The sequence below is a fragment of the Siphateles boraxobius genome, unplaced genomic scaffold, assembly GCF_051911475.1.
Source record: "Siphateles boraxobius isolate OS27281-9 unplaced genomic scaffold, OSU_SipBor_1 9, whole genome shotgun sequence".
NCBI classification, from domain to species: Eukaryota; Metazoa; Chordata; class Actinopteri; order Cypriniformes; family Leuciscidae; genus Siphateles; species Siphateles boraxobius.
Genome location: NW_027509219.1, coordinates 2,842,591 through 2,868,913, shown reverse-complemented (window position 1 = coordinate 2,868,913; position 26,323 = coordinate 2,842,591). Strand labels below are relative to the sequence as shown.

The 26,323-nt window shown below is 41.6% G+C and overlaps 2 protein-coding genes across 2 annotated transcripts in view; one reads left to right on the top strand and one right to left on the bottom strand.

Moving 5' to 3' along the window:
* sypb (synaptophysin b) overlaps positions 1–25,637 on the bottom strand; it is a 38,991-nt gene extending 13,354 nt beyond the window's left edge. Inside the window, exons 1-2 of the mRNA XM_077223840.1 lie at positions 25,464–25,637; positions 21,190–21,255 (exon numbers count right to left, since the gene is read on the bottom strand). Of these exons, the coding sequence (XP_077079955.1) occupies positions 21,190–21,255; positions 25,464–25,481 (84 nt within the window). The 5' untranslated portion in view covers positions 25,482–25,637. The remainder of the gene's footprint in view (positions 1–21,189; positions 21,256–25,463) is intronic.
* Positions 1–26,323, top strand: part of rmi1 (RMI1, RecQ mediated genome instability 1, homolog (S. cerevisiae)) — a 362,517-nt gene that overhangs the window by 45,572 nt on the left and 290,622 nt on the right. The window lies entirely within an intron of this gene.

Sequence of the window (26,323 nt, the reverse complement as noted above, 5' to 3'; positions counted from 1 at the left end):
TCCCATGTTAAACTCCATCATATCGCCGGGATGATAATCCTACGATCTGAAGTGAATGCTACACACGACCGCGTTTTTCGAAGCCGATGCGGAAGAGAAATCCCGTCTCTTCACCTGCACAACCAGCACCAGGCACGAAAGATATATAGCACCGTCCTTTTTCTTGTTATGGAAACCTGTGGACTCAATGTCCTGACGGGCCGGAGTTTTTGCAACCTCCACAAACACAATAATTTACCATGATGATGATAAATTAAAATACAAAAACTACCGAAACCACACTGACTCACGATAGCTCTTACTTAATACAAGCCTACTCTACAGTCTGCACTGAGCTGAGGCTCCCTGTCGTTTAATTTGCTGAGTCCCAATTTTCATTAGTACTTAATTTGCTGTGTCCCAATTTTCATAAGTACTTAATTTGCTGTGTCCCAATTTTCATAAGTACTTAATTTGCTGTGTCCCAATTTGCATACTGTCCGTCCTAAATAGCATTCAAAATTAGAATTAGTGTGTCCCAAATCGTAGTATGTTGAAATTGGTATTCCAAAGGAACCCGGACGGTTTTATTTTTCCGGTTAGAATCCGAATGAATTGCAGATCCATGAAAACTCCAACAGCTAATATTGCCCACAAACCCATGCGTGTTGGACGAGGGTTCGGTTAGAACTACAAACTCATAAAAAGTATTAAAAACTACTAGGGCTGGACCCGAATATTCGAATATTCGTTCGGTGGGTTGATATTTGATTTGAAAATGTGACATTCGAATATTCGTTGTTTTTTTGTTGTTGTTTTTTGCACACCTGGCATCCCCCTCGAAACGGTTCTCATTCACGCTTGAATATGTTTTACACTATAAAATCTGGTGAAATATAATACTTAACATATAACTTCGTTATAGCTACTTAATAAATATATTTGCTTCTTCTTGGACTACTAAAAGTGTTCCTGCAATGAGAGTATTCTCTGGCTAGAGTGCAGAACAGCGGAGTTTGTATGGACAGAAGTGCATGCCTTAAGTTTATGATACTTTTATATTTACACATTATACACATTACACATTATATTTCATCTACAACAGGATTGTGAACTTTTGTAAAGATACGTATGGTCATTAACTTTTAAATGCATCATTATATGCAAATTGCAAACACACCAGGCAAGTCTCTGCATGAAAGATCCAAGACTGGCAGATCAAGGCTACTACATTTATTTCCAAAATGGTGTCTCCCAACCCTAACCATAAACCAAACTCTATTCCAGGCCGGATACAAGCTTTTAACTATTATACTAGTGTCATGCAATATAGTTTAGCCTATAGCACAGTGCGAACTGGTTAGGAAAAGCTTTTTCGATTATATTAAACAAGACATCACAGTAATATGCAAATATGTAGACTACAAAATATTACTACAAATTAAAAGACCTGTTTACTGTTTGAATGTATTTTAGTGTCACATGATCCTTCAGAAATAATTCTGATATGCTGATTTGCTGCTCAAGAAACATTTCTGATTATTGTTAGTGTTGAAAACAGTTGTGCTCCTTAATATTTTTGTGGAAGCCTGTGATGCAATTTGTTCAGGATTCTTTGATGAATAGAAAGTTCAAACGAACAGCATTTATTTTAAATAAAGATATTTATATTGTTACAAAAGATTTCTGTCACTTTTGATCAAATTAATGCATCCTTGCTGAATAAAAGTATTCATTTCTTACAGAACCCAATTTTTGAATAGTGTTTACCATCACATGACGGTAAAAACATTTAAATAAAAAACATAGTTTCAGACATTTCACTTGTGTAACTCTAATTTAATAATGCCAATAAAAAGAAGGGAGTTTCATATCAAATATAAAATAAAGCGAAAATGCAGAAATGAGAATGGTTCTCGTTTCTGTGTTAATTCACCATCTGTTGTATATCACACCATGTATAAAATATAAAATACAATATCTGCTAACCCAATCAGCACTACTGACACAAGCATACACAATTCAAAGAGATGCAGCTACTACACCCAGGTCACTGTTGCACCTGTTGTCATGGAAACTTAGATATAATGAGATGAGGTGACAAACGTTAGCAAGGCGTTAACGAATTATCACAATTAACACAATAACACCTACTAGCACTGGTGTCACAATGATGCAGGCACATGCTCTCTCTCTCTCTCTCTCTCTCTCTCTCTCTCTCTCACACACACACACACACACACACACACACACACACACACACACACACACACACACACACACACACACACACAGAGAGATTAGTTAGTCAGAGTATTTTTACCACACCCTCCCTTCACTGCAGGAAGATCCGATTGAATAGAAAATCCAGCTATTAATCTCACTGAGGTGCTTTACCATCTGTCACTACACACACTGTGCTGATCTACAACACATCACTCTACACACGCACATTTGCACACATACACACAAATAAGCTCTGTTTCAAAACATAGTTGGTAGCTGCCTCCTAGCCACCATTGAATAAGTGACGATTAGGAACGCTCTCCAAAGGCAGCATCTCTGCGTGCCACAAATAGCCCTCAGTGCACAGTTTATTTCAGTAGTTTGGTATTAGCATGTTGCTAAGCTAATGGCGTGACACGCTAATAAGCATTAAAGTCATCATGAAACGGAAGTTGAGATTGTCCTTTTTTCCTTATTGTGACGTATATCCGAGTGAAACGGCTTCTGAAATTAGAAAAAAAATGTAGGGCGGGGCTTGATTACATCCTTCGGGAATTGATTGGATCGTTGGAGATTGGGCGTTGCTAACAATATGGAGGTAGATTTGAATGTCAGTTTACAGTCAGTTGTGGAGGATTTCTCTCCACCGGACTCACCACCCTTACCCTCCCATGAAGCATTTTTAATTGAGGAACCCGACGATAAGAACAAGGACGAGGAGCCAAATCTTCCGGAAGGAATCACCCCATATTTATATGAGCCTCCCGCGAACCAAGATGAGGCGGAAAAGAGACAGACCACAATAGCCACGCCCTCTAGTAGTAGATTTTGACCGGAAAAGAAGAGAAGTCGTTTCGAGGGGGGAGGGAAAGGTGACGTATTTGATTAAAGATTATAAGGGTACATGAATTTTAAAAAAATAATTAAGTGCACAGATAAATCATTTACATTTTAGTCAGGTTCATTTAAATATTCTGATTTTAACCTTTGTTGGAATTTTTTGGGGATTTGCTAAACTATACATTTTTGGAAAGCCTATTGTATAAGGACTCAGAAAATCAATGTTTGCATTTGCATATTGAAGTTTAGAAAATGGCCGCCATAAAATATAAATTGTAATATCTCGACTTCTGAATAAACTGGAATGTTGATTTTTACTGCTAAACCCACACTGTAAGGGTCAAGGAATCCAATGGTGCTAGTTAAAAAGCTACCAGATGTTACCACATTAACCCATAGATGCATAAGTAGGTAAAAAAATTACCCCGTGTGGTTGTTTTCTTGCAATATCTTTGTAATGAAAAGTTATCATTTCATATTCCAGCTGTTCTTCAAAAAATAAAGATTTTTTATATCACTCATTAAAACATTTAATATTTATTGTGGGAATGATTACAAAGACATGCACATTGCAAACCTACTAGAATGCGTGCTGAGAGTGATCCACACACAAAGAAGCAAAGTTCCTGTTGAAAGATTTTATTTGCAGTGATATTTTAAGCCAATGGCTTTTCCTCAGACTTGCTATATCAGAAGTGTCATCCCTTAAGAACATTGTTTTACAGAGCATCTAATACATGTATAGTAAGTATTTTCATTTTACCTCAGAAAATTCTATACATTTCAACAACATAGTTAGACACATATGACTACAGCTAACTAAGCTAGATAATATTACTGTATAGTGTGTGTCATATGTCTTTTGCTCCTCAGACTTCTGATATACAGGGATAGTTGTTGTGGAACACACAACATATTATATCAGCGGTGTCATCCCTCAAGAACATTGTTTTACAGAGCATCTGGTATATGTATAGTAGGTAGCCTATTATCTTATTTTTTTCCTCAGAATGTTATATTTCAACATATACATTTATGACTGCTGCTAAACGGTCGCTAACATTACTGTATAGCACGTGTCAGTGTCATAAATGATGATTGTTTGAAAGAGTATTTTTTTCCCTACAAATTAGCCTAATTTATAGTTAGCTAACACTAGCTAACTAGCTGGCAAACATTAGGCTACTGTATGTAGTCTACATTCATAATTATTATTTTGAGAGCATGTGTTATGTATCATCAAATTACCCTTTGTAGTTAGATATCAACACTAGCTAGCTTGATAATATTTTATGTCTTTGCCGGTGCCAAGCATGAGTGACAAGTCACAAGGTAAAGTAGGGGTATGTCAAGCTGAGGAGTCCATTAACTGGAAGCAGTGCATTTTCTGCCAGTCTGATGATAAAAAGAAAGGAGTCCTGGTCCAACACCCTAGATTAGAGCCCTATGGGCTCATTCTCCAGGACGTTCAAGAGAGGGCCCGTTTGAATGATGGGGACTATGTCCAATTACAAAGGCGACTACAGAACTGCACACCAAAAACAATGTGCACATAGAAGGCAGTCTGGCATCGCTCATGTCACTCAAGTGCAACTAATAAGGTTGAAATACAACGTGCAAGAGACCGCAATGCACATGCTTTAGCTACAGGACACTACACTTCCAAAAAGCGTGGACAGAAAAGAAGAAGCACAGAAATGGATGAGCCAGACCCCTTAACATTTGGTTCTTCATTGCCATTCACACGATCCCATACAAATCCACTGGATAAGGAAGAGTGCTTCTTCAGCCAAAAGGTCAATGGCCAGCAACTGTACCAGATCAGGACTGAGAATGCTGGTAACGATCTCAAAAATGCTGTGGAAAAGTCCCATAATACTGCACTGAAGACAAGGCTGAACACCTGCATCTCACCTGGTGATGCACATGCAATCGATGTGAAATACCACAAATCTTGCTGGAGAGAAAATGTGTTCCACGCTCTTCGAGAAACTACCACTAGCAAAACTGCCGAAGAACCCTTTCTACAAAGGTCGAGTCTTCTTGAGCTGATCAACCTTATTGATGTGGAAACACGAAACCAAGCGTACCTTCATATGGATGACATTGAAACCACTTATCTCAATTTGATTGGTTCAGAAGTCTTGGAAACTCATGTACCTGCATTCAGCAGAAAATGGCTAAAATAAAGAATCCTCACTGATTTGCCACACCTTGTGTCTTTTCGTCCAAATAGAAAGAAGCCAGCGGTCCTCTACTCCCCAGATGCATGTGAAGAGGACATGGTTACTACCACAATGACAGATGGCAAGGAGGAGGAGAACAGCATGAAGACAATCTACAAAGCAGCACAGGTAATAAGGAAAAGTATTGCAACCTTTACCAAGACCAAGGAGAGAAATGTCATAAAGGTATCTAGTGACATTGGCGATGTTCCAGCTGAACTACACACCTTAATATATTGGATAATGGTTGGGCCTGCTGAAAAGCTGCAAACTGAAAAGAGAACCAGAGTTGTTGACCGAGCAACATTGACGGTGAGCTAGAATATCATGTATGGGTTCAAATCCTGTGCACAGGTAATGTACATACCGAGCAGTGAATCCGCATCATTCAGGTCACCCCAAGCACGAGAGAACCCACAGGTTCTGGGACTAGCAATGACTGTCCACCATGACACACGCAACAAGGAGCTGATGAATCTTCTCAATGCTCATGGCTACTCTGTTTCACATGGCCGTGCCCTTCTCATGGAAACTGATTTGGCCAATGCTGTTGTAGAAAACATTAAAGCGCACCAAGGCCTCTATGTACCACCATTCCTGAAGAAGGGGAGCTTCGTGTTTTTTGCAGTAGATAACACAGACTTTGCAGAGGACACTCCTGATGGAAAAGGAACCACTCACGGAACGATCACTGCAGTGTACCAGAAGGTTGATCCTTCTAAAGAACCTGTTGCAGAACCTCTGATCATGGGTGATGCACAGAGTCTATCAGTCACTCCCTACCATGTAGAGATGCTTCACTGTGACAAGCCAAAACCACAGCTTACCAAGAGGTCAGAACAGTTTGCCATCAAACGGGGGATCTCAGAATCCTGTCAGCTGACACAGCTAGGATGGGTTTTTGCATCTGCTTTATCAAGAATGAAAGCAGAAGAAGCTTCCAGTAATCAGAATCAGAATCAGAATCAGAATCAGAAAGAGCTTTATTGCCAAGTGTGCTTGCACACACAAGGAATTTGTTTTGGTACTGAGGCTTCCAGTGGACATATACAAATACAACATGAAACATAATACTACAAATTATAAGAATAAAAAATAAAAATATAAATATATGAGAATAAAACTATCACAGTTGGGTTTAGTCAGAATAGACATTTTCAGATTTACAGATTATGAACCTATTTACAGTGTTTTGAATATTATAAATAAATAAATCTACATATAAGTATCACCTGAGTTGTAGGATATTGCACTAAACAGTGGGAGTATTGCACTTACAGGCATATGCCTTGGGAGGAGTGTTAACTGTTCAGGAGGGAAATGGCCTGTGGGAAGAAACTGTTCCTGTGCCGAGATGTTCTTGTGGCCAGTGATCTGAGTCTCCGTCTTGACGGTAACAGTTCAAACAGGTGGTGTCCAGGGTGAGTGGAGTCTGTGATGATTTTACCTGCTCTCTTCCTCACTCTGGAAGAGTACAGGTCCTGGAGGTTTGGCAGGGGGGCACCAATAATCCTCTCCGCAGTCCGGACTGTCCGTTGTAGTCTCCTGATGTCTGATTTGGTAGCTGAACCAAACCAGACAGTGATGGATGTGCATAAGACAGACTCAATGACGGCTGAGTAGAACTGAATCAGCAGATCCTGTGGCAGGTTAAACTTCCTCAGCTGGCGAAGGAAGTACAGTCTCTGCTGGGCCTTTTTCACAGTGGAGTCAATGTGATTGTCCCACTTCAGGTCCTGAGAGATGATAGTGCCCAGGAGCCTGAATGACTCCACTGCTTCCACAGTGCTGTTCATGATGGTGAGTGGGGGGAGTGCTGAGCTGTTCCTCCTGAAGTCCACGATCATCTCCACTGTTTTGAGCGTGTTCAGCTCAAGGTTGTTATAACTGCACCAGGCAGCCAGCTGTTCAACCTCCAGTCTGTAAGCAGACTCGTCACCGTTTCGGATGAGACCGATGACAGTGGTGTCGTCTGCAAATTTCAGGAGCTTGACAGTGGGGTCTTTAGAAGTGCAGTCATTAGTGTACAGGGAGAAGAGCAGTGGGGAGAGAACGCACCCTTGGGGAGCACCAGTGCTGATTGTGAGTGTCTTGGATGTGTGTTTCCCCAGTCTCACTCGCTGCTGCCGGTCCGTCAGGAAGCTGGTGATCCACTGACAGATCGAGGATGGTATGGAGAGCTGGGTCAGTTTGGCTGTGAGAAGACCAGGCATGATGGTATTGAAGGCCGAACTGAAGTCCACAAAGAGGATCCTTGCATAAGTCCCTGGTCTGTCGAGATGTTGCAGGATATAATGCAGTCCCATGTTGACTGCATCATCCACAGACCTGTTTGCTCTGTAAGCAAACTGAAAGGGATCCAGCAGGGGTCCAGTGATGACCTTCAGGAGGGCCAGCACCAGTCTTTCAAACGACTTCATGACCACAGACGTGAGAGCGACAGGTCTGTAGTCATTAAGTCCAGTGATTTTGGGTTTTTTGGGGACAGGAATGATAGTGGAGCGTTTGAAGCAGCAGGGAACTTCACACTGCTCCAATGATCTGTTGAAGATCTGCGTGAAGACCGGGGCCAGTTGGTCAGCGCAGGCTTTTAAACAAGCGGATGAGATGCCGTCTGGGCCTGAGGCTTTCCAGTAACATTCCAGTTTGGGCAGGATACAACTCACTACTGTCTGAAAGCCTTCCCTTGACACAGGTTGGAGCTTTGCCACTACTCCCAGAGGTGGCACACGAGTGGTCAACTCTGCTGACTGTGATCATGCAAGCAAATCAGCTGAGGAAGTTGGCAGTTGGGGAAGATCACCCCACGGTCATTACCTTTGACATGGCCCTCTATGAGAAAGTGGTGAAGCTCCTAGATGCCAGACCTGACTTGAAACAAATGGTTGTTCCCAGACTGGGTGAGTTGCATGTTGTCATGGCAGCCCTCAGAGCTCTTGGTGCCTCCATGGAGAACTCGGGCATAGTTGATGCCTTGGTGGAAGCTGATGTGTAAGGTCCTGCCACGACAAGGCAAATCCTGAAATGCACACACTATAAGCAAGCTCTCCATGCCCATATCTACTCATATGTAGCACTCTCTGAAATGGCTCGAATGGAAGAGTTCTTCAAGGACAACTCACAACTGAAAGATGTGTGCCTGAAGGCTACAGAGGGAGTAGAAGCTGCCTGCTCTGAAGGGAAAGACATAAAGGCTGAATCCATGAAGCAAGCAAACAGCACCCTCCTGGAAGCATTGACTACTGCTAAGGTCATCACAGCATTCCAGAAATGGAAGGAACAGAAATCCCAGAATGCAATGTTCAAGGCCATGATGAATTACCTACATCGTGTGGAAGCAATCCTTTCCTTTACAGCGGCAACTCGGAATGCTGACCTGAAACTCCATCTACAAGCTGGAGAAGCACTGAGCAAGCTGTTCTTTGCCATGGACCGCATCAAGTACAAGCGACTCTGGCCAAGATACATCACAGACATGCATGACTTGAGGACCATCAGACATGGGAGGAACTACGAGCAGGCAATATATCAGTCACCAAGAGTGTCATTCCCTTTGTGTCTGTTGGGGCAGACCATGCATGCAAACACCTGAACAAGCTAATGAAGATTAGCTCTGGGATCATTGGCATCTCCAACAATGCCAGTTTGACATGGAAGCTGACAGAATCACAGAGCATCATGAGCTTGGGCCAAGTGCAGGCATACTCAGCCATGGAAACCCCTTTACCAATGAAGGTGACAACCTGCACAATGTGATCACGCAAGCCTACATACCAGATGAGTATGTACAACAGATCTTGAATGCTGATGTCACTGGCCAGAAGTTGTATGAAGACTATGTGTCAGAGCGTATCGATGGAGATGTCAGCCTCTGGGCCCCTGTGAAGAAAGAGAACAACAAGATGTTCCTGTCTGGGAACAAGAAGATTACAGTGATAGTTCAGTATGGCGTACCACAAGGCTCAGTACTAGGACCGCTGCTGTTCACTCTGTACATGCTACATTTAGGAGATATCATTAGGAAACATGGAATTAGCTTTCACTGTTATGCTGATGATACTCAGCTCTATATTTCTTCCAAACCTAACGAAACTCACCAATTCACAAAATTATCGGAATGCATAGTTAATATCAAAAATTGGATGACTAGTAATTTCCTACTACTAAATTCTGAAAAAACAGAGATTCTAATTATTGGACAAAAAACTTCCACACGTAATAACCTAGAATACCGTCTAACACTTGATGGCTGCTCTGTTAAGTCTTCGTCGTCAGTTAGGAACCTGGGTGTGCTCTTTGATACCAATCTTTCATTTAAAAGTCTAGTGTCTGTAAAACCGCATTTTTCCATCTTAAAAATATATCGAAATTACGTCATGCTCTCATTGACAAATGCGGAACAACTAGTTCATGCGTTCATGACATCAAGGCTAGATTATTGTAATGCTCTACTGGGTGGTTGCCCTGCACACTTAATAAACAAACTACAGCTAGTTCAAAACGCAGCCGCTAGAGTTCTTACCAGAACCAGGAAGTACGACCATATTAGCCCGGTTCTGTCAACACTGCATTGGCTCCCTATTAAACATCGTATAAATTTTAAAATATTGCTGATTACTTACAAAGTACTAAATGGTTTAGCTCCCCAGTACTTGAGCGAGCTCTTAACGCATTATAGTCCTTCACGTCTATTGCGATTTCAAAGTTCTGGCCAGTTGATAATACCTAGAATATCTAAATCGACTGCTGGCGGTAGATCCTTTTCCTATTTAGCACCAAAACTTTGAACAATCTTCCTAACATTGTCCGGGAAGCAGACACAATCTGTCAGTTCAAAGCCAGACTAAAAACACATCTCTTTGCCCTAGCATTCACATAACACTCTATAGACTTCTATAATTCAATATTAGGCTGCTTAGATTAGGTCAGCCGGAACTGGGAACAATTTCCTTAAATCCTGATGTACTCGTTACATCATAAGAAGAATGGCATCTACGCTAATTTTAGTGTCTTTGTTTATCCCGAGGTTTTCCCGCAGCCTGCCGGATCCAGGCCGTTTCCAGATCTGACGAAGGACTTTCGCCTGGACCTGATGACAATGCAGTGCTGAAGTGCCAACTAGCCTCTCCCTATGGAGGATCCCTATACCACTCTACAGATAAAGCGTTGTGGAATTTTTCGGTTCGCGTACCTACCCAAAGTGATAAGATAAAATAAAATTCTGCATCAAAATTTATAGACAAGACAAGTAGTTTGTTTAGGCATGGTTTGTAAGGAATTACAAACCTGCGCACATATATTCAAACGCACATAACTATAGATTCAATTCTTAATGCGCATGTGAACGCCATCAGCGTCTATCACAGGTTTACGTTTAAAGTCTGTTTAGAGAGAGCGGTGTCGTCTTAGCGGCCCCTAATTTAATAAAAAATGATAATTTAGACGCAAGTGAATCAATCAAAACTAACTTTAGCTGGAGAAAACATTTTTCAAGAACCGCTATGAAACCAAACCAATCTCTGTTACCTTAAATTATATGTTTATCTCTGTAAAGCTGCTTTGAAACAATCTACATTGTTAAAAGCGCTATATAAATGAGGATGACTTGACTTGACTTGAAACTCAGAGACAATACAGTGGATCTGAAGGAGACCAAGGACCTGTTTGCAAGGCTGATGATACTTGCTAGATCAAATCGAGACATCAACCAGAAAGAGGCCATAGGAAACTATGAATTCACTCTGACACCAAGGGCACTGTTCTCTCCTGATGGAACAATTCTGCCATGCCATGACAAGTCCAAGTTAGTCCATCTACTTGAGAAGCTGACAAAAGAAGGCATGCCCCATCAAGACCATCAGCCGCCTCAAGTTGGAAGTTCTACTCACCAAGATGTAATGCATACAGGACTTACAGACCTCACATCTACTGATCAGCCAAGTCGGAAGATAGCACTGGTGGACGGTATGGTGATTGTGCAGAAGCTGAGCAAAAAACCAGGGACTGTATTGACAGGCAAGGATCTGAGTGGCTGCTTCAATGACAGACTGATGCAACTAACACGAGATTATGATGAAATCATCCTCGTGTTTGACACATATAGGGCAGATTCTCTGAAGAGTGCAACTAGAGATAAATGAAGACAAGGAAAAGCTTCTATTCAGTATCAAGTCAGAGATGACACCAGCATCAAACACATTCCAATGAGCAGGTTCCTCTACCATGACAAGACTAAGAGTGATCTGACTGATTATCTTGCTGCCAAAACTCTGGAGTACAACAAGGGATCCTCCAAGCTGATCATCACATCTGCTTCTGGGCTCACTAGGAGCAACAAAGACATTGTCTTTGAAGAAAACAACCACGAAGGAGGAGACACACTGCTGATCCACCAGGCTGTGCTGGCTTCACAGAGAAACCCACATGATGCACAGTTGGTGTTTTTCTCACCAGATACAGATGTTTTAGTGCCAGTCACAGCCAACTATGATCTCATGTTGAAGAACACGTCCATTTCTATGGCCTCTGGTGTTGTGCAGATTGAACCACTGTGGCGAGCTCTAGGTAAAGAAAGAGCAAAGGCTTTGCCAGCCTTCCATGCATTCACTGGGGCTGACAACACAGGAAGGTTCTCCCGCATAGGCAAGGCAACCTGGCTGCAGGTCTACCTGTTGTCAAAGCTCTGCAGATGCTTTTGGATGAAGCAGATGTGACAGAAGGAATGCTGCCAGCCCTGGAATCCTTTATATGTGCAGTTTATTCACCCAAGGGGATCAACATCAAGGCAATCCCTCAACTGCGATGGCATCTCTTCTGCAAACATAGGGGAGAAAGTGACAAGCTCCCTCCAACACTTGGAACTCTGGAGCAGCACATCTTGAGAGTCCATGTCCAAACAAGAGTATGGGCACAGGCAGCCATTGCTCTGCAGGATCCACCGCTGGATCCTCTGCAAAACGGATATTTCAAACTCTCGGATGGCATGCTCAAACCAGTGACCACAGAGGTCCTCCCAGCCCCAAAGGCCATCCTTGAGTTGGTTCAATGCAAGTGTAAATCTGACTGCTCTTCTGGGAGGTGCTCCTGCAGAGCTAAGGCTTAAGCCTGTACTGACATGTGTCAGTACAGCAGCCGGTCCCAGAACGATGACGATTCCCAAGCCGTGATGTATGAAAGCGATGATGATTAAGATGATGTATATAAACTGTATAATTAAAAAGGTTGCTTAATCATACTGTGGTCTAAATGTGCATGTCGATAGTTCCAGAACATCCACGTTTTACATTAGCTAATTTTAAACTCTTCAATAAAAGGAACGTCCTGGTTGCGTATGCAACCCACAGTTCCCTGAAGGAGGGAACGGAGGACGTAGTCGACGGTCGACTGAATTGGGATCTCGCTAGAGAATCTGTCTTCTTTGAGTACTATTGAACGAGCCAATGTAATTGGCGAGCGTGATTCGCATCACACACTCCGCCCACGCGGCGCGGGTATAAATAAGGAAGTGGATGCACGCACTAGTTGCTTTTCGCTGAGGAGCCGAGAGTAACCCGGGGTCAGCGGTGGTCCAGCGGTAGTGAAAGCTACGCTACCCATTTCTAGGGGGTGCTCGCAGAAGTGATGGTAACTGAAGTGATCGCAGAAGTGATAGCCGGGGGAAGAACGCGGGTGCCCTCGTGCCCCGTCCCTGAAAGAGTTTTCAGGGGAAGTCAGGAAGGCTGTCGATGGGAACCAGGTCTAGTTGGGCCAATAAGGGGGAACTATGAATACCTGTTCCTCTCCTGACTTAGCACGTAGGTGCAAGCGACAGGCGCAAAAAGACAGGAGCGTTGCTCAACACAACATTTGAAGATCACTGGGCTTCAGCAGCATCTTCTGCTCAGCACTTGAGTGTGACAAGTTCACTGAGCTTCAGGAGCATTCCTGCTCAACACCTGAGTGTGATAAACTCACTGGGCTTCAGGAGCATTTCTGCTCAACACTTGAGTGCGAAGAACTTCACTGAGCACCAGGAGCATTTCTGCTCAGCACTTGAGTGTGACAAGTTCACTGAGCTTCATGAGCATTCCTGCTCAACACCTGAGTGTGATAAACTCACTGAGCTTCAGGAGCATTTCTGCTCAACACTTGAGTGCGAAGAACTTCACTGAGCACCCGGAGCATTTCTGCTCAGCACTGCGTGTGACGAATTCACTGAGCTACAGGAGCATTTCTGCTCAACACCTGAGTGTGCCGAACTCACTGAGCTACAGGAGCATTGCTGCTCAACACCTGAGTGCGCTGAACTTCACTGAGTTTCAGGAGCAATTCTGCTCAACATGAAGAGTGATGATTTCACTGCCTTGAGCAGGCGCAAGGCGACCATGAGTCGCAGTCACTTTTAGAAGGCTCACTGGGGTTAAACGCATTTCTGCGGGCCCCTGGGGCAGCTGAGACCCAGTGTTTGTCCAAGGGTAGTCCGCTCGGTTTACACAAACACTGGCGGGAAGATGAAACCGGGGGGGCAACTGAGCGGCCCCGGAGTGGTCATGACCCAGCTGGACCTAGGGGATGGAGTCTCCACCTGCCCTGGCTATAACTGTTGTGAGGCTCGATGGCGGCACGATTGAGTAAAGCGGGAAGAGTGGAACAAGGCGTCCTCAGAAGCTTCTGACTCCAAGGAGGAGGTGACGGTTGAGTTGTGACATGCAAGGGAAGCTTGCGCAACGGTCGCAATGTCCAACAACTCGAATGCCCGTGTAGTCGAGGGTCGCCCAGGCCCCTGTTAAAACACGCCCTTTGTACATGGCCCCTCTGTTGAAGAGGGTTTGGCAGCAGACCGGGATGAATTATAGTCACACAGGGTGAGCTGCTCTGCCACGGTCAGCTCGGGACTCGATCATGAAGCTAGCGCTGAAGCGGTCACATATGGAGGAAGCCAATGGCTGCAACTACCATATACCCCAGGAGCCTCTGAAAGTTCATCAAGTGGGACCCTTTCTCACTTCAAACACCAGCTGAACTTATTCTCATTGGAGAAACGTGTTAGACCGAGTCCATCTCCAAAACTGAAAAAGAGATACTAAGCCCGTGGGCGAGATTACTCTCTTCCAGTTGACCTGAAGACCCAACAGGCTCTGGAGCACTCGAAGGGAAGGACACTGTACTGATACTGCACCCTTACACGCAACCCACAGGATGGCCTGCGGTGCGGAAGGTAGAGATCTGTTCTTAAGCACATGTCTTTCAGGTCGGAGCTGCAGACCAATCTTTGGCAAAGATGGTCACGACCCACCACCTAGTAGCACGAAGAACGAGTTTACAACTGGCCTTCGTACCGGCTGGATGAGCGGCTATATCAAATCCTTCGCCAGCAGGATAAGATAAGCACGCACAAGTCAGGAGCACTGCTCAACACTCGGTGTGATGAATATCACTGAATTTTCAGGAGCACGTCTGCTCAACACCTAATGTGATGACTATCACTGACTTGAGCGGGGTAGCCGAGCCTGAGGTGGGGCAGCAAAGTAGAGAGAGTGGTGTTAGTATGCTGTGCAACACTTACCTGTCTCCACAAGCGGCAGGGGGCGCGTGAGAGGGCGGATGACCGGGTCCTCGAACGCACCAAGCTGCCTGCTGGCAACCAAGGGGGAGCTGAGGGGTGTAAGGCTATACAGGGTCACACCCGCCAGACTGGCCCTCTTGGGACCCAGGAACAGATGAAATTGCTCTCGACACACAAACAAACAAAGGCTCCACCCGGCCCTCACCCGGGGGGAGGGAGTGATCGTGCCACTCCAAGAGCATCTCATCCATTCCTGGGCGGCCCGCTCCGGAATGCTTTCGCTGTCGCTTGCCACCTGGCTTGGCAGCGCCTGGAGCGGGCTGGGCGTCTCTACTGCGGCCGGCTCCATGCTGAGGCCTGAGTGGAGGCTGCTGCGTAAGGCCAGCAGGAGCGGCGGCCGGGGAACGCCCACGGCGACGAGCAGGCGGAGGAGCTGCCACTGGCGGCGGGTGGAGGCAGCAGCTGGCCAACGGGGCAGGATGTGCCGGATGACCTCCGTCAGCTCTTGAGCGGCAGAGAACTATTGGATGCAGTTCTCCTCCGCGTCGCCGACCAGCCCAACCTGGGAAATTGGGGAGACCAGGAACCGAAACTTGTCCGCATCCGCCATACCAACCAGGCTGAGCCAACGAAGGCGCTACTGGACCACCAAGGTGGACATCGCCACACGCACGCTACGACACCCGTACCCCGGAGGGTGAGGTCGGATGCAGTGCGGTGCTCACCTATGAGCGCACGGTCTGGATTACCCTCGTGCATGCCATGGGTGCCCTAGCCTGCAGCAAGAGGAAGCGGCTTGCCCACAGGCTTTGTAAGCTCTGCTCGTCGGGACAGACGAAAACTCACAGGCCTTGGGGGGGGGACGAGGATCCCCCCAAAAGGCAGCGGCCGCCGGACACAGGTGCACCTGTGTCGAAAGACCGCTCCAATGGAGGGACACCTCGCAACCCTTCACCTTTCCTCCATCAAGGGTAATGAGGGGGAAAAGCTATTCAGGCAGTTTCTGGCAGAGAAAGATGCTGTTCACCACCTGATAAGCTCTCCATGCATTTCGGGAAAGAAAGGCACTGGGGCGGCGAGCTGAGAACCAGCGCGGCCCGCCCCAAGATACCAAACTCCAGATTCCAACCGAGACTGAACGGGACACGGTGGAGGTTCCACTCGAGCCCGGCAACCTCGGCGGCCCGTTTCAGCATAGCTGATAATTCTGGATCCGGCTCGGGCAACATTGAACTCCCGGAGGGAGACAATGCAGCCGAGTCATCATCTCTAGAACTCAGCTCACCCTCCGACGCTGGAATCGGCGTCCTGTCCTCCAGGGGAGCCCCGAGTGAAACCGCTGGCCCACCCATTACAGATGGACCAGCAGACAACACAGGAGGCTCCAGTGGTTGCAGTGGAAGGGAGGAGTGAGGAGCCCACAGGGAATGGTTACCGGGCGGGACATCGAACACTATCCTCCGGTCACCCAGCCCACACAGCACCCGAGGGTGGGGCATGGTAATGGGGACTCGCTCTCCGCGAACGAAGGCGAGTCTCGCCCTCAACACTGCGACAGTCATGTTCCCACAGTGAAAACATGAGCTGTCCACATAAGCTGTCTCAGCGTGCTGTAAGCCCAAACACGTGACACAACAGTTGTGACCATCAGAAAGAGACAGGGAATGACCGCACTCAGAAACGCACGGGCGGAATGACATCCTGAAAAAGACGCAAACGCACCCGTGTTGCTCTTTCAGAAAATAGGACCGTCACCAGTGCCGGAGCACACAGGGGAATGACCGCGGCAACACTGAACAGAGAACTGAAACAGTGAAGCACTCACTTTTCCGCCCTCTAACCAGCCATCAACACACACAAACATTTAGAAATTTGTTGCTGTTAAAACAGCAGTTGAGAGCTCAAAGCTCACGATCACCGCTGCACTCGCGCTGTAGAACACCAGCACTGGGAGAGTCTTCCTGAAGAACACCGACACACTCGCTCGTTGTAGACAACAGCACTCTCAGAGACATCAAACGATCGGCTCCGAAGCGAAGGCAACTAGTGCGTGCATCCACTTCCGTATTTATACCCGCGCCGCGGGGGCGGAGTGTGTGATGCGAATCACGCACGCCAATTACATTGGCTCGTTCAATAGTACTCGAAGAAGACAGGCTCTCTAGCGAGATCCCAATTCAGTCGACCGTCGACTACGTCTGACGTTATCGACTGAAAGGGAACTCCGAGTTATCTGACCAATTGCTTGTGATGTGTAGTTTTTTTACCCATATTGTGGATGTATTTCAATGGGATGATAAAAAACATTGTTTTTAAGGAACATGGAATATTAAGTGCAAACAACTTTTCATTACAATGATATTGAAAGAAAACAACCACACCGGGTCATTTTTGACCCACTTATGCATCTTTGGGTTAATGTGGTAATGTCTTGTAGCTTTCTAACTAGCACCATTGGATTCCCTGACCCTGAAAATGTAGGTTTATCAGTTAAAATCAACATTCCAGCTTATTCAGAAGCCGAGATATTACAAATTAAAGTTTTACGGCGGCCATTTTTAAAAAAATCAATATGACCGCCACATAGACATCTGGGCAAATGCAAACATTGATTTTCTGACTCCTTATACAATAACCTTTCCAAAAATTTATAGTTTAGCAAATCCCCCAAAAATTCCCACAAAAATATATAGTGAACCTAACTATTTATTAAATATTAATGTAATTAATATTAACATATTTAATAAACACTACAATATTACATAAAAATATGAATGGTAAAATTTGATTTCATGACAACTTTAAAGAACACAACATTGGTCCCCTTTGACCTGGACTGTATGGACAACAAAACACTAAGACAATTTTTTAATTAAATGTTTTCCAGAACCAAGAAATTCATACAAGTTAGGACAGTAAATAATGACCAAATTCTTAGGTGAACTATATCCATTTAATATACACAAAATTTATCAGCAACATGAATAACGATTTAATGCCCGTTTTTACTTTTCAAATAAAAAAAATAAAAAATCTCACATTTCAAATCAACATAGATATCGCAATGTTGTTTCAACATTTTACTTTCAACATAAGAGTTAAAATGTTACATGGATTTATTAGTATTTTGTTAACCTTTTGTTATTTAACCTTAACCATTCCTCGTTAAATGTTGTTTGAACATTTTTGTCAACATTGAAACAACTGTTATTATTTCAATCATAATCATAAGTTTGGTCACTTGCTCAATTTTTAATTACATTGAACAAATTTGAGCAATATGTTTTAGTATTGCAGTGTGCATTTTTAATTGCAATGCAATGCAGCATAAATTTCCCGACATTTTCTAGGCAGCTCACTAGAATTTAAACAGTCATTCAGCACAAGTGCACAGACAGCCTCAAATAGACAACTTGTATGCAACTTGTGAAGCTCAGCACACAAATGGTTACTGATGTATTATGGGACAAGCAGCACATTATATAAACAATTCATTATTCTGGGATGTCTGAGTGTCTCAGGAAACGAAATGGGTTATTACTTGCACTAAGTGATTATATTCGTGAGAAGGCAACAGGGTAAATAATAAGAAAGATACAAAAATACAACAGAAAGTAAAAAACACTTTTGCTTTGATAAAGTCAGGGCTACTTTAGCTTGACGGATGTTGAAAATAATGAGTAAATTCTAAAACATCAAACAAATCAAAACATCCGATAGGATTTTCAGATCCAGTAGGATCTTATTTGATTCCTAGAATCCTACTGGATATTGTGTAATCTTTAACAGAAAGCTGCTTGGGTTGTATTGGAATAATGTCTTGCAGATCTGTTCAAGGAAATCCCAGAGGGAGTTTTAAGAGTTTTAAAATCCCCTGACATTTTCTTTCAATTCTTTTTGAAATGCAACATTTTATCCTGCTGGTCCGGTAGGGAATTATGAGTTCGCATCTAGGCTTTTGCTTTGTGATGCTGTAGTTTTCAAATTTTCTATATATCCTAATCATTTGTTAACAACATGTATTCTTTACTTTAACAAGCTCATCGTTTCTGCCTTAAATGAATACATTGTTAGCTAACTATGTGATTTGTATGTGTACATTTCTGAAATGTATAACTTGACACAGTCACCTGTGATAACAGATCACTCTAAATTGTAAAAATGTAGACATGCATTTTCTGTAAAGCTGCTTTAAAACGATATAGTGAAAAGCGCTATACAATAAATGTGAATTGAATTATTTGCCATTTAGGATGGGTTTCAATTTATGACAGGTGTCTTGTAGGCATTCCTTAAAGATTTACAACTATAACAGAATAAATTAATGAAGAATGGTGAAAAAGTAATAAGGAATTATGTGACTACAAGTTTAATTTTTTCTTTTGTTCCAAACCTGGATTCAGACCTGGTTTCCTTTTTGGCAATGGGGACAAAATGTTCCTAGTGTAATTTAATATTAAAGACTCCTTTTGTTATCCTTTGTGATCGTGCACTACAGCCTACCCAGCGCCTGACAAATGGGAGTTCAGTTTTTAATAGCAAGTGAATGTATTTATGCAATAAAGGCATCATAACATCCACTAAATATTGGCCTTTTTTTTTTTTTTTTGCATGAGAAGAACTGAGAACATATGTTAACTGAGGATGCATGCCAGCTCCGGTCCAGTGACTATAAACTTCTCTCTAATTCTGAGCAATTCATTAGAGCAAGCTTTAAAGAGATAATTAGACAGAAATGGGCACAAATTCATGACATACCACATTAAACCAAAGCGTTTAATTAAATCTAGAGATGTGCCAGATTAGATATCAATGTCTCTTCTTTTTCAAAAGGACCCATTAACTGACTAATGTTTATTTCCTAAATGGAAACATTTCAGAAGAAATTTACCGTTGCACTGAAGCAAAATAACTTACATACTGTAACATACTATCACAATTTCATATCATACCATATATAATAAAAATTTTCTCTTAGTAAAATCTTTAAGAAAAACAATATCTCAATACTTACTTACACCCAGGGCTTGACATTAACAACCGCCAAATCTGGAAATGCGGGTGTATTTCAGGAGTGACGTGTAACGCAGTCACTACTAGACACTTTGGAGGGTTGAACTGTATATAGAATATATACATTTTTCAATTGTAGTCTTTTAAAAAGGAATCTGAAATAATAAACTACGGTAATGTAGTGTTGTCAAAAACACAGATTTTTCTATATCAATACTGAAATATCTGAAACTCTTCCAATACTCATTCCCCCTTAGAATAGATACATGATTCCAGCTGTATCGTTCTCTCTCATTTCTCTGACAGCGAGTGACACACAAACCTGTCTCCCCTCACTCACTCCTTTCATTTGCACCGGATGAATATTGTTGGTGTATCATGGTTTGAATTTCAGCATGTGATTGTACATAATTTTACTTATTCCCACAGATTTTGTTCTAACACCCAAAGTGCGCGCACATAAAGCCGCCTCTCAGCACTAAATTGAGTTATTTTTCTCTGCTTATTGCACTTAAACAGTCAAGTACACACAAAATAATGTCAAAATGCAGGTCTTGGTCAGTATTCATGTAGGCCTAAAAACAGTCAGTTATGTATTAAGTGAATGTAAACAGTTGAGACAGAAAACGCATGTATAATGGATCCGTGCGTCAAGTCTTAAAGTGACAGAAGCCTAATAAAATTGTGGTAAGTGAAAATGCTGAGTGGCTAGTAACTTTGGGAAACCACAAGCCACGGTGGCTGGTGGGCAAAAAAGTTAATGTCAAGCCCTGCTTACAGCTATCTACCTACAAATCTATTTTACAACTTTAAACATGCACAAAAACACACATATTTGCAAATGCATTTTCTAAAGATACTAGGGCACTTGCACTCTTAGAATCTAATGATTTGTGAATGGCAGTCTTGATTTACCATCACTTGTCTTGTAAACTACCGTCAGGCTCCTCTCTTTACGTAAGCAACAGCAGTGACTGTTCACAGCCACCCACACAAGCTGTGTGTGTGTGTGTGTGTGTGTGTGTGTGTGTGTGTGTGTGTGTGTGTGTGTGTGTGTGTGTGTGTGTGTGTGTGTGTGTGTGTGTGTGTGTGTGTGTGTGTGTGTGTGTGTGTGTGTGTGTGTGTGTGTGTGTTGTGTTTACTGCCAGCTATAATTAAGATAAACTAAACTAGATTTGCACTGCCTGTAGGAAATACCAGTGCTTTTGGTAAATGTACAGTTTTAAAAGTTGCGACCCCACATATTTAAAGAGATTACAGTTTTTAGAAGGAAATAATATGAAGGAAAGAGAAAAGAAAAGGAGTTATGGATTAAAGAGAGCAAGATAAAAACAACACACTGCATGAACTTTATTTACTCACCCATTGTAAGACTTTAATGAATCCTAATGGCTGCTTGATGATTGTGAACTGCCCTGTGGCGACCAACTGAAAACCAAATAAACAGATAATGTCAATGACAAAAACTACTGCTATAAAGACCATCACACCTGATATACAGGTGAAACTCGAAAAATGTGAATATCGAGCAACAGTTCATGTATTTCAGTTATTCAAATTATTAAAAGGTGAAACTAATATATTTAGTACATACAGTGTTTCCCCTAGGTTTACAGCCCTGGGGTTTGGGGAAGTTTGGCAACCAACTTTGGGTTGGTTGGTTGATTGGTTGGTTGGGGAAAATTGACAGACACAAACACTTAAAGGAGTCATGGTGTTCATTTGTTTCTTTTAATGACAGCAGTGAATATATTAACTGCATTTTATAAATTATTTAAAATGTAAAATTATAATAAAAAATAAAAACAAATATAAATAAAAAATGTAAAATTATTAAAGCATTAACACACAAACCACTGTTTGAGTTATAACATAAAAGCAAGCAGATACTGCGTGCATGGTAAAGTTCGCTCCCTTAATAATTTTTTTAAAAGCTGACATCAGTTCATCGCGATCTAACACATCTCTGTTATTATAAATGAAGCTGACTGCACAATGAATCTTTCATAATATATGCACTTTGTTTGTTATAATTAGAGGATTTGCCAGCATACAGAATTCAGCTCTGAACAAAAAGTCCGCTTTGAGCGGTGAGGAGAGTCTATCTTAAATGCTTCTGATTGGCCATTGCGTTCAAGAAATCAACACATATGTCTGTGATTGGCTAGATCGCTCAACGCTGCAAACATGTTATAAAAAGAAATTCTGGCCTGTAAATCGTTTCTATTTTGTTTTAGTTGTTCTTGTTGCTTTTCTGCAACAGATGAATAAAAATGTGTTAGTTTTTATATGTTTTATTCATAGATATTTCTAGTTTGCAGGAGTCCCGCGAATCTTTTTATTCTCCCGCAACCCGCAAACACAGAGTGAGTGCATTACCGCCCGCGCTCGCACAAGTGTTTGTTTGTTTGTGTGTGAGTGTGCGCACTCATTGGTATACTTGTAAACGCGCAAACACAGACAGAAACGACATATTACTTAAGGGCTATTTAGTTTGTTTGTTTAATAAAATAAAAAATTGTAATCTGGCACTATAAAGAAAATCAAATCAAACTTACTTGACCTTCAAGGGGGGCGGGGCGAGCCGTTAGGAGGGCGGGGCGCCCCCATTATATAATGGTAGGGGAAACACTGATATATAACTATATACATATGCATAATACTTTACAGAGAGGGCCGAAATTTCTGTATTTAAAATCCTTTTTTTATAGATTTCATGTTATATTCTATTTTTCTGAGATTTTTTAATTTGGGTTTTCCATAAGCTGTAAGCCATAATCATCAAAATTATATCTTTTGCCCGATATTCAAATTTTTCGAGTTTCACCTGTATATGTGAAAAAAAGTACAACTTAGCATACTTTTAAGAGAACCTATTATGGATATAATAGCAAACTGAGGTCCAGTTTACACTCCTCTATTAAGATGAGTTTTGGTCAATCGGATCACGAGTCGGCGAGGCTAAATACAGGTGTAAACGGTTTCTAAAATGTTTTGAGCTTGTCCACTTTCCACCACTTCCAGAGGTAGTCGAAAACACATTCGACAGGATTGCTTTCGTAGTGTAAACGCTCATGTGGTTGAATGTGTTCGAATAGCCATAAAAGACCGTCTACTCTCCGTCTACTGATCTAATGAGTAAACATTATAGGAAGCGATATAGCCAGGAATGTGTCTCCGTCGTCTACTTGTGATACGATTGGCCAAAACCCATCTTAATACCAGGGGTAAACAGGACCTGAATGTGATGTTTTCAGACATTTAATTGCAATTAAATGTGAATGTATTATAGTTTAAAATAATATTAAATGCAATCAGTTTGTTAGGTTTATGTTGGTTTTCGTGGCGTTTTCCTTGTTTCCTGTGTTTTTGTTCTTGTTTCCTTTGTTCCCTATCACTCAAGTATTACCACGGTAACCATTTATGTTTACCTGCCCCTCCTCATTATATCCTTATAGCCTTGTCCAGCTTAACCACTGTTTAAAAAGGGGTTGCGTTTGTTCTTGTTATCCTGGATTATCGTTTTAGTTTTGGATAATAAAGTTAATATGGCTGTGATTATATCCACCCGCCTGCTTCTCCTCTGCCTTTGTATTTAAAGTGTATTTAAGTGTGTTAAGATATAGTCATAAAAACTACATTCTAGTAGTTGCGTAGACTGTCAATGGAGGGACAGAAATCTCTCAGATTTCATTAAAAAGATCTTTATTAGTGTTCTGTAGATGAACAAATGTCTTATGTGTTTGGTTTACGAGGGTGAGTAAGTGATGACAGAATTTTCATTTTTGTGTGAATTATCCCTTTAGTAAAATCTCTGAACATCACTTATGTGATGGTTTGAGTTGGACATACCAAAATAAATGCCAAAAATTCAACAGTATATTTGGTCTGAAAGGTACATCATTTTTTAAATTTTCTTCACGAAAAGAAATGATCAAATTATATTTTAAGATATTCTCGTTATTTTTGTTCAGTTTCTTTAACAAGATGGTTAGGTTGAGGACGGGCCAAGAGCCAATAAGACTTAAAGACTGTCTAGCTTGCTGCTTTATTTTAAAAGTATTATATTAGTGAACACAAAATGAAATAAGTTCACATAACTCATACATATTGTTTTTTTAAATTGGCTTACTTAAATATTTGAGTTAACTTGTTGGGTTTACTACTTAATTTGACTTGTCGTGGTTATTCATTGTACTTTAAAACATTTTTTTTACTTAATTCATAAGGTATAATTCCTTGATTTCACAGCTTTCACAGCTGATTTGAAGTACACTACAAGTGCACATTCAACTCTAATTTGCACACTGCTTTTTCACAAGAGTATCTATCTTTGTATAGTATATCTGTCTGTCTGCCTTTCTGTAGAATATTTTCAGCTTATTACTTCTGAGCACAGAGTCACGTATTTCATGGATATTACAGGTATGTTGCATTTGTCTCCTTTCTGAGAATAATTTTTCTCTCTCAATACACTCTAAATAACCTCACTGTCCCTACCTACGTCAGTGATGACGACAGAGCAGCGTCCAAAGCGACCAATAGAGCGCACGTGCGAGGAGAGGGAGACTTTGCAAGCATTAGAATTAGTCAAAGCTGCTTATGTCAACGTTTCCTTTATGAAAGTGCAATTGGCGAGCATTTGCAGTCTACAGGCCGATTTATTTGACTCGCACAACGGGCACGAGGCCAGAGAGCACGCGAGTGAATGCGGCACACTGCAGATAATAGCACAATCATTTCTCACTTTACTCTTTAGTGCCCTTGCAAACCATTTGCCGTCTACAGTAATCCACATTGTGATATCCATGTTCTGTTATAAAGCAATACGTGACAGAAACTGTCTGAATAAATAATATTCTGAAGTCCAATTCATTGGAGCGAATCGGTTCTCTCGGACAGTTTTATTTAATACGTTTGGGTTATATAGATTTGATTTATAACCCGTAGTTTGGGTTATATAGATTGTTTATGGTTCCGACATGTCACCCACTCAAAGTTTTACCACCAAAGTTGTCCCTTAGACAGTCGAATGATTTACGACCGTTGTATGAATCGGTTCGTTCGATTCACTAAAAAGAACCGGTTTAAAAGTCGATTCGTTCGCAAATTTGACATCAACGTAAATACAGATAGCTGCTAACCAGTGGACGGCTCATGTCCTTTTATGTCTCATCTCAAAGAGGAAACATGAAAATAAAGACTTTAAAGTATTTGATCAGCCGAATCATACAGCTCCCCGTTTGAAAATAGTTGCGCAGTTCAGTAACATTAATTCATAGTAAATAATATATAAGTTACCCCGACCCATAGTATAAAATACCACAGTCGCAATGCACTGCTTGTACCCTATTGTTATATATCGTTTTTACGCGAATTGTCTTGAATTGCTAACGGTTTTCTATAGTGTTTTATTTGGTTACATCCAACATAGATTCCCTGAAAGTCAACGAGACATCGTCTCTAGGTATTTTCTTGTCCTAGTCATTAATTTAAACTCCGTTTTATCCGTCCATTCAGAATCAATGTTAGTCAGTCAAATAACAGTTTGCCTTTAGGCCTATACGCGAATAAGCGTGAGGACTTTGCAGTAAATGAGTATTTATTAGGTGAATAGCTGTGATTGAATGCCTTACCTGGTTGACAACATCCATCTCGGTCCCCTTGTCGCTGATAAGAGGATTAGACGAGTGGAGACATCCGGGTCACAGCACTGATGACACTCGCTCGCTCGGGATAATACATCCATCGGTCAAGCCATGCTGTCTGAGGGAATGTGCTTCTTTCACAGCTGCACTCCTTATCACACTGTACTGCTCTAATATAATGGGTTATAATTCAATTACTAATTAATTAATTAATTATTATGAATAATAATAATTGAAAAATAAATTAAACAAAATACAATAATAAATAACAACAATAATTAATACTATTTATTATAATAAATAAAATATATTTTTTCAGACACACAGTAATCTTGTTCAAATCAAGAAACGTTATTTCTTGATACTGACTGTTTCTCACTTTTCCCCCAGAAATATTTTCTATAGTTTGCATTTGAACTGTGTTTCCAGTTCAACTATAGTGTACGAAATTAAATGCAAATTTTCACCACCATTCAGGATCATCTCGTTTTTAACTTTTTTGTGTTTTCATTCATTCATTCATTCATTCATTCATTCATTCATTCATTCATTCATTCATTCATTCATTCATTCATTAATTCAATGCTCTACACAAGCAAAAAAGTACCACTATACATGCAACAAAAATACAATAAATTATATATATGAAATACATTAATTCTTAAATAATATAAAGTTATTTATTTCTAAATGGCTTCATTTGATGAAAAATTTTAGGTTTTTTTTTTTGCTCCCGCACCGTGATTGTTTGATTGATCCAGAGCAATTTTAACACCCTTAAAAAGTATTTATTGAACTATTTATAAAATTTATAAAAGTTTTTTATAAAAATGTGTTTTTAAATGAAA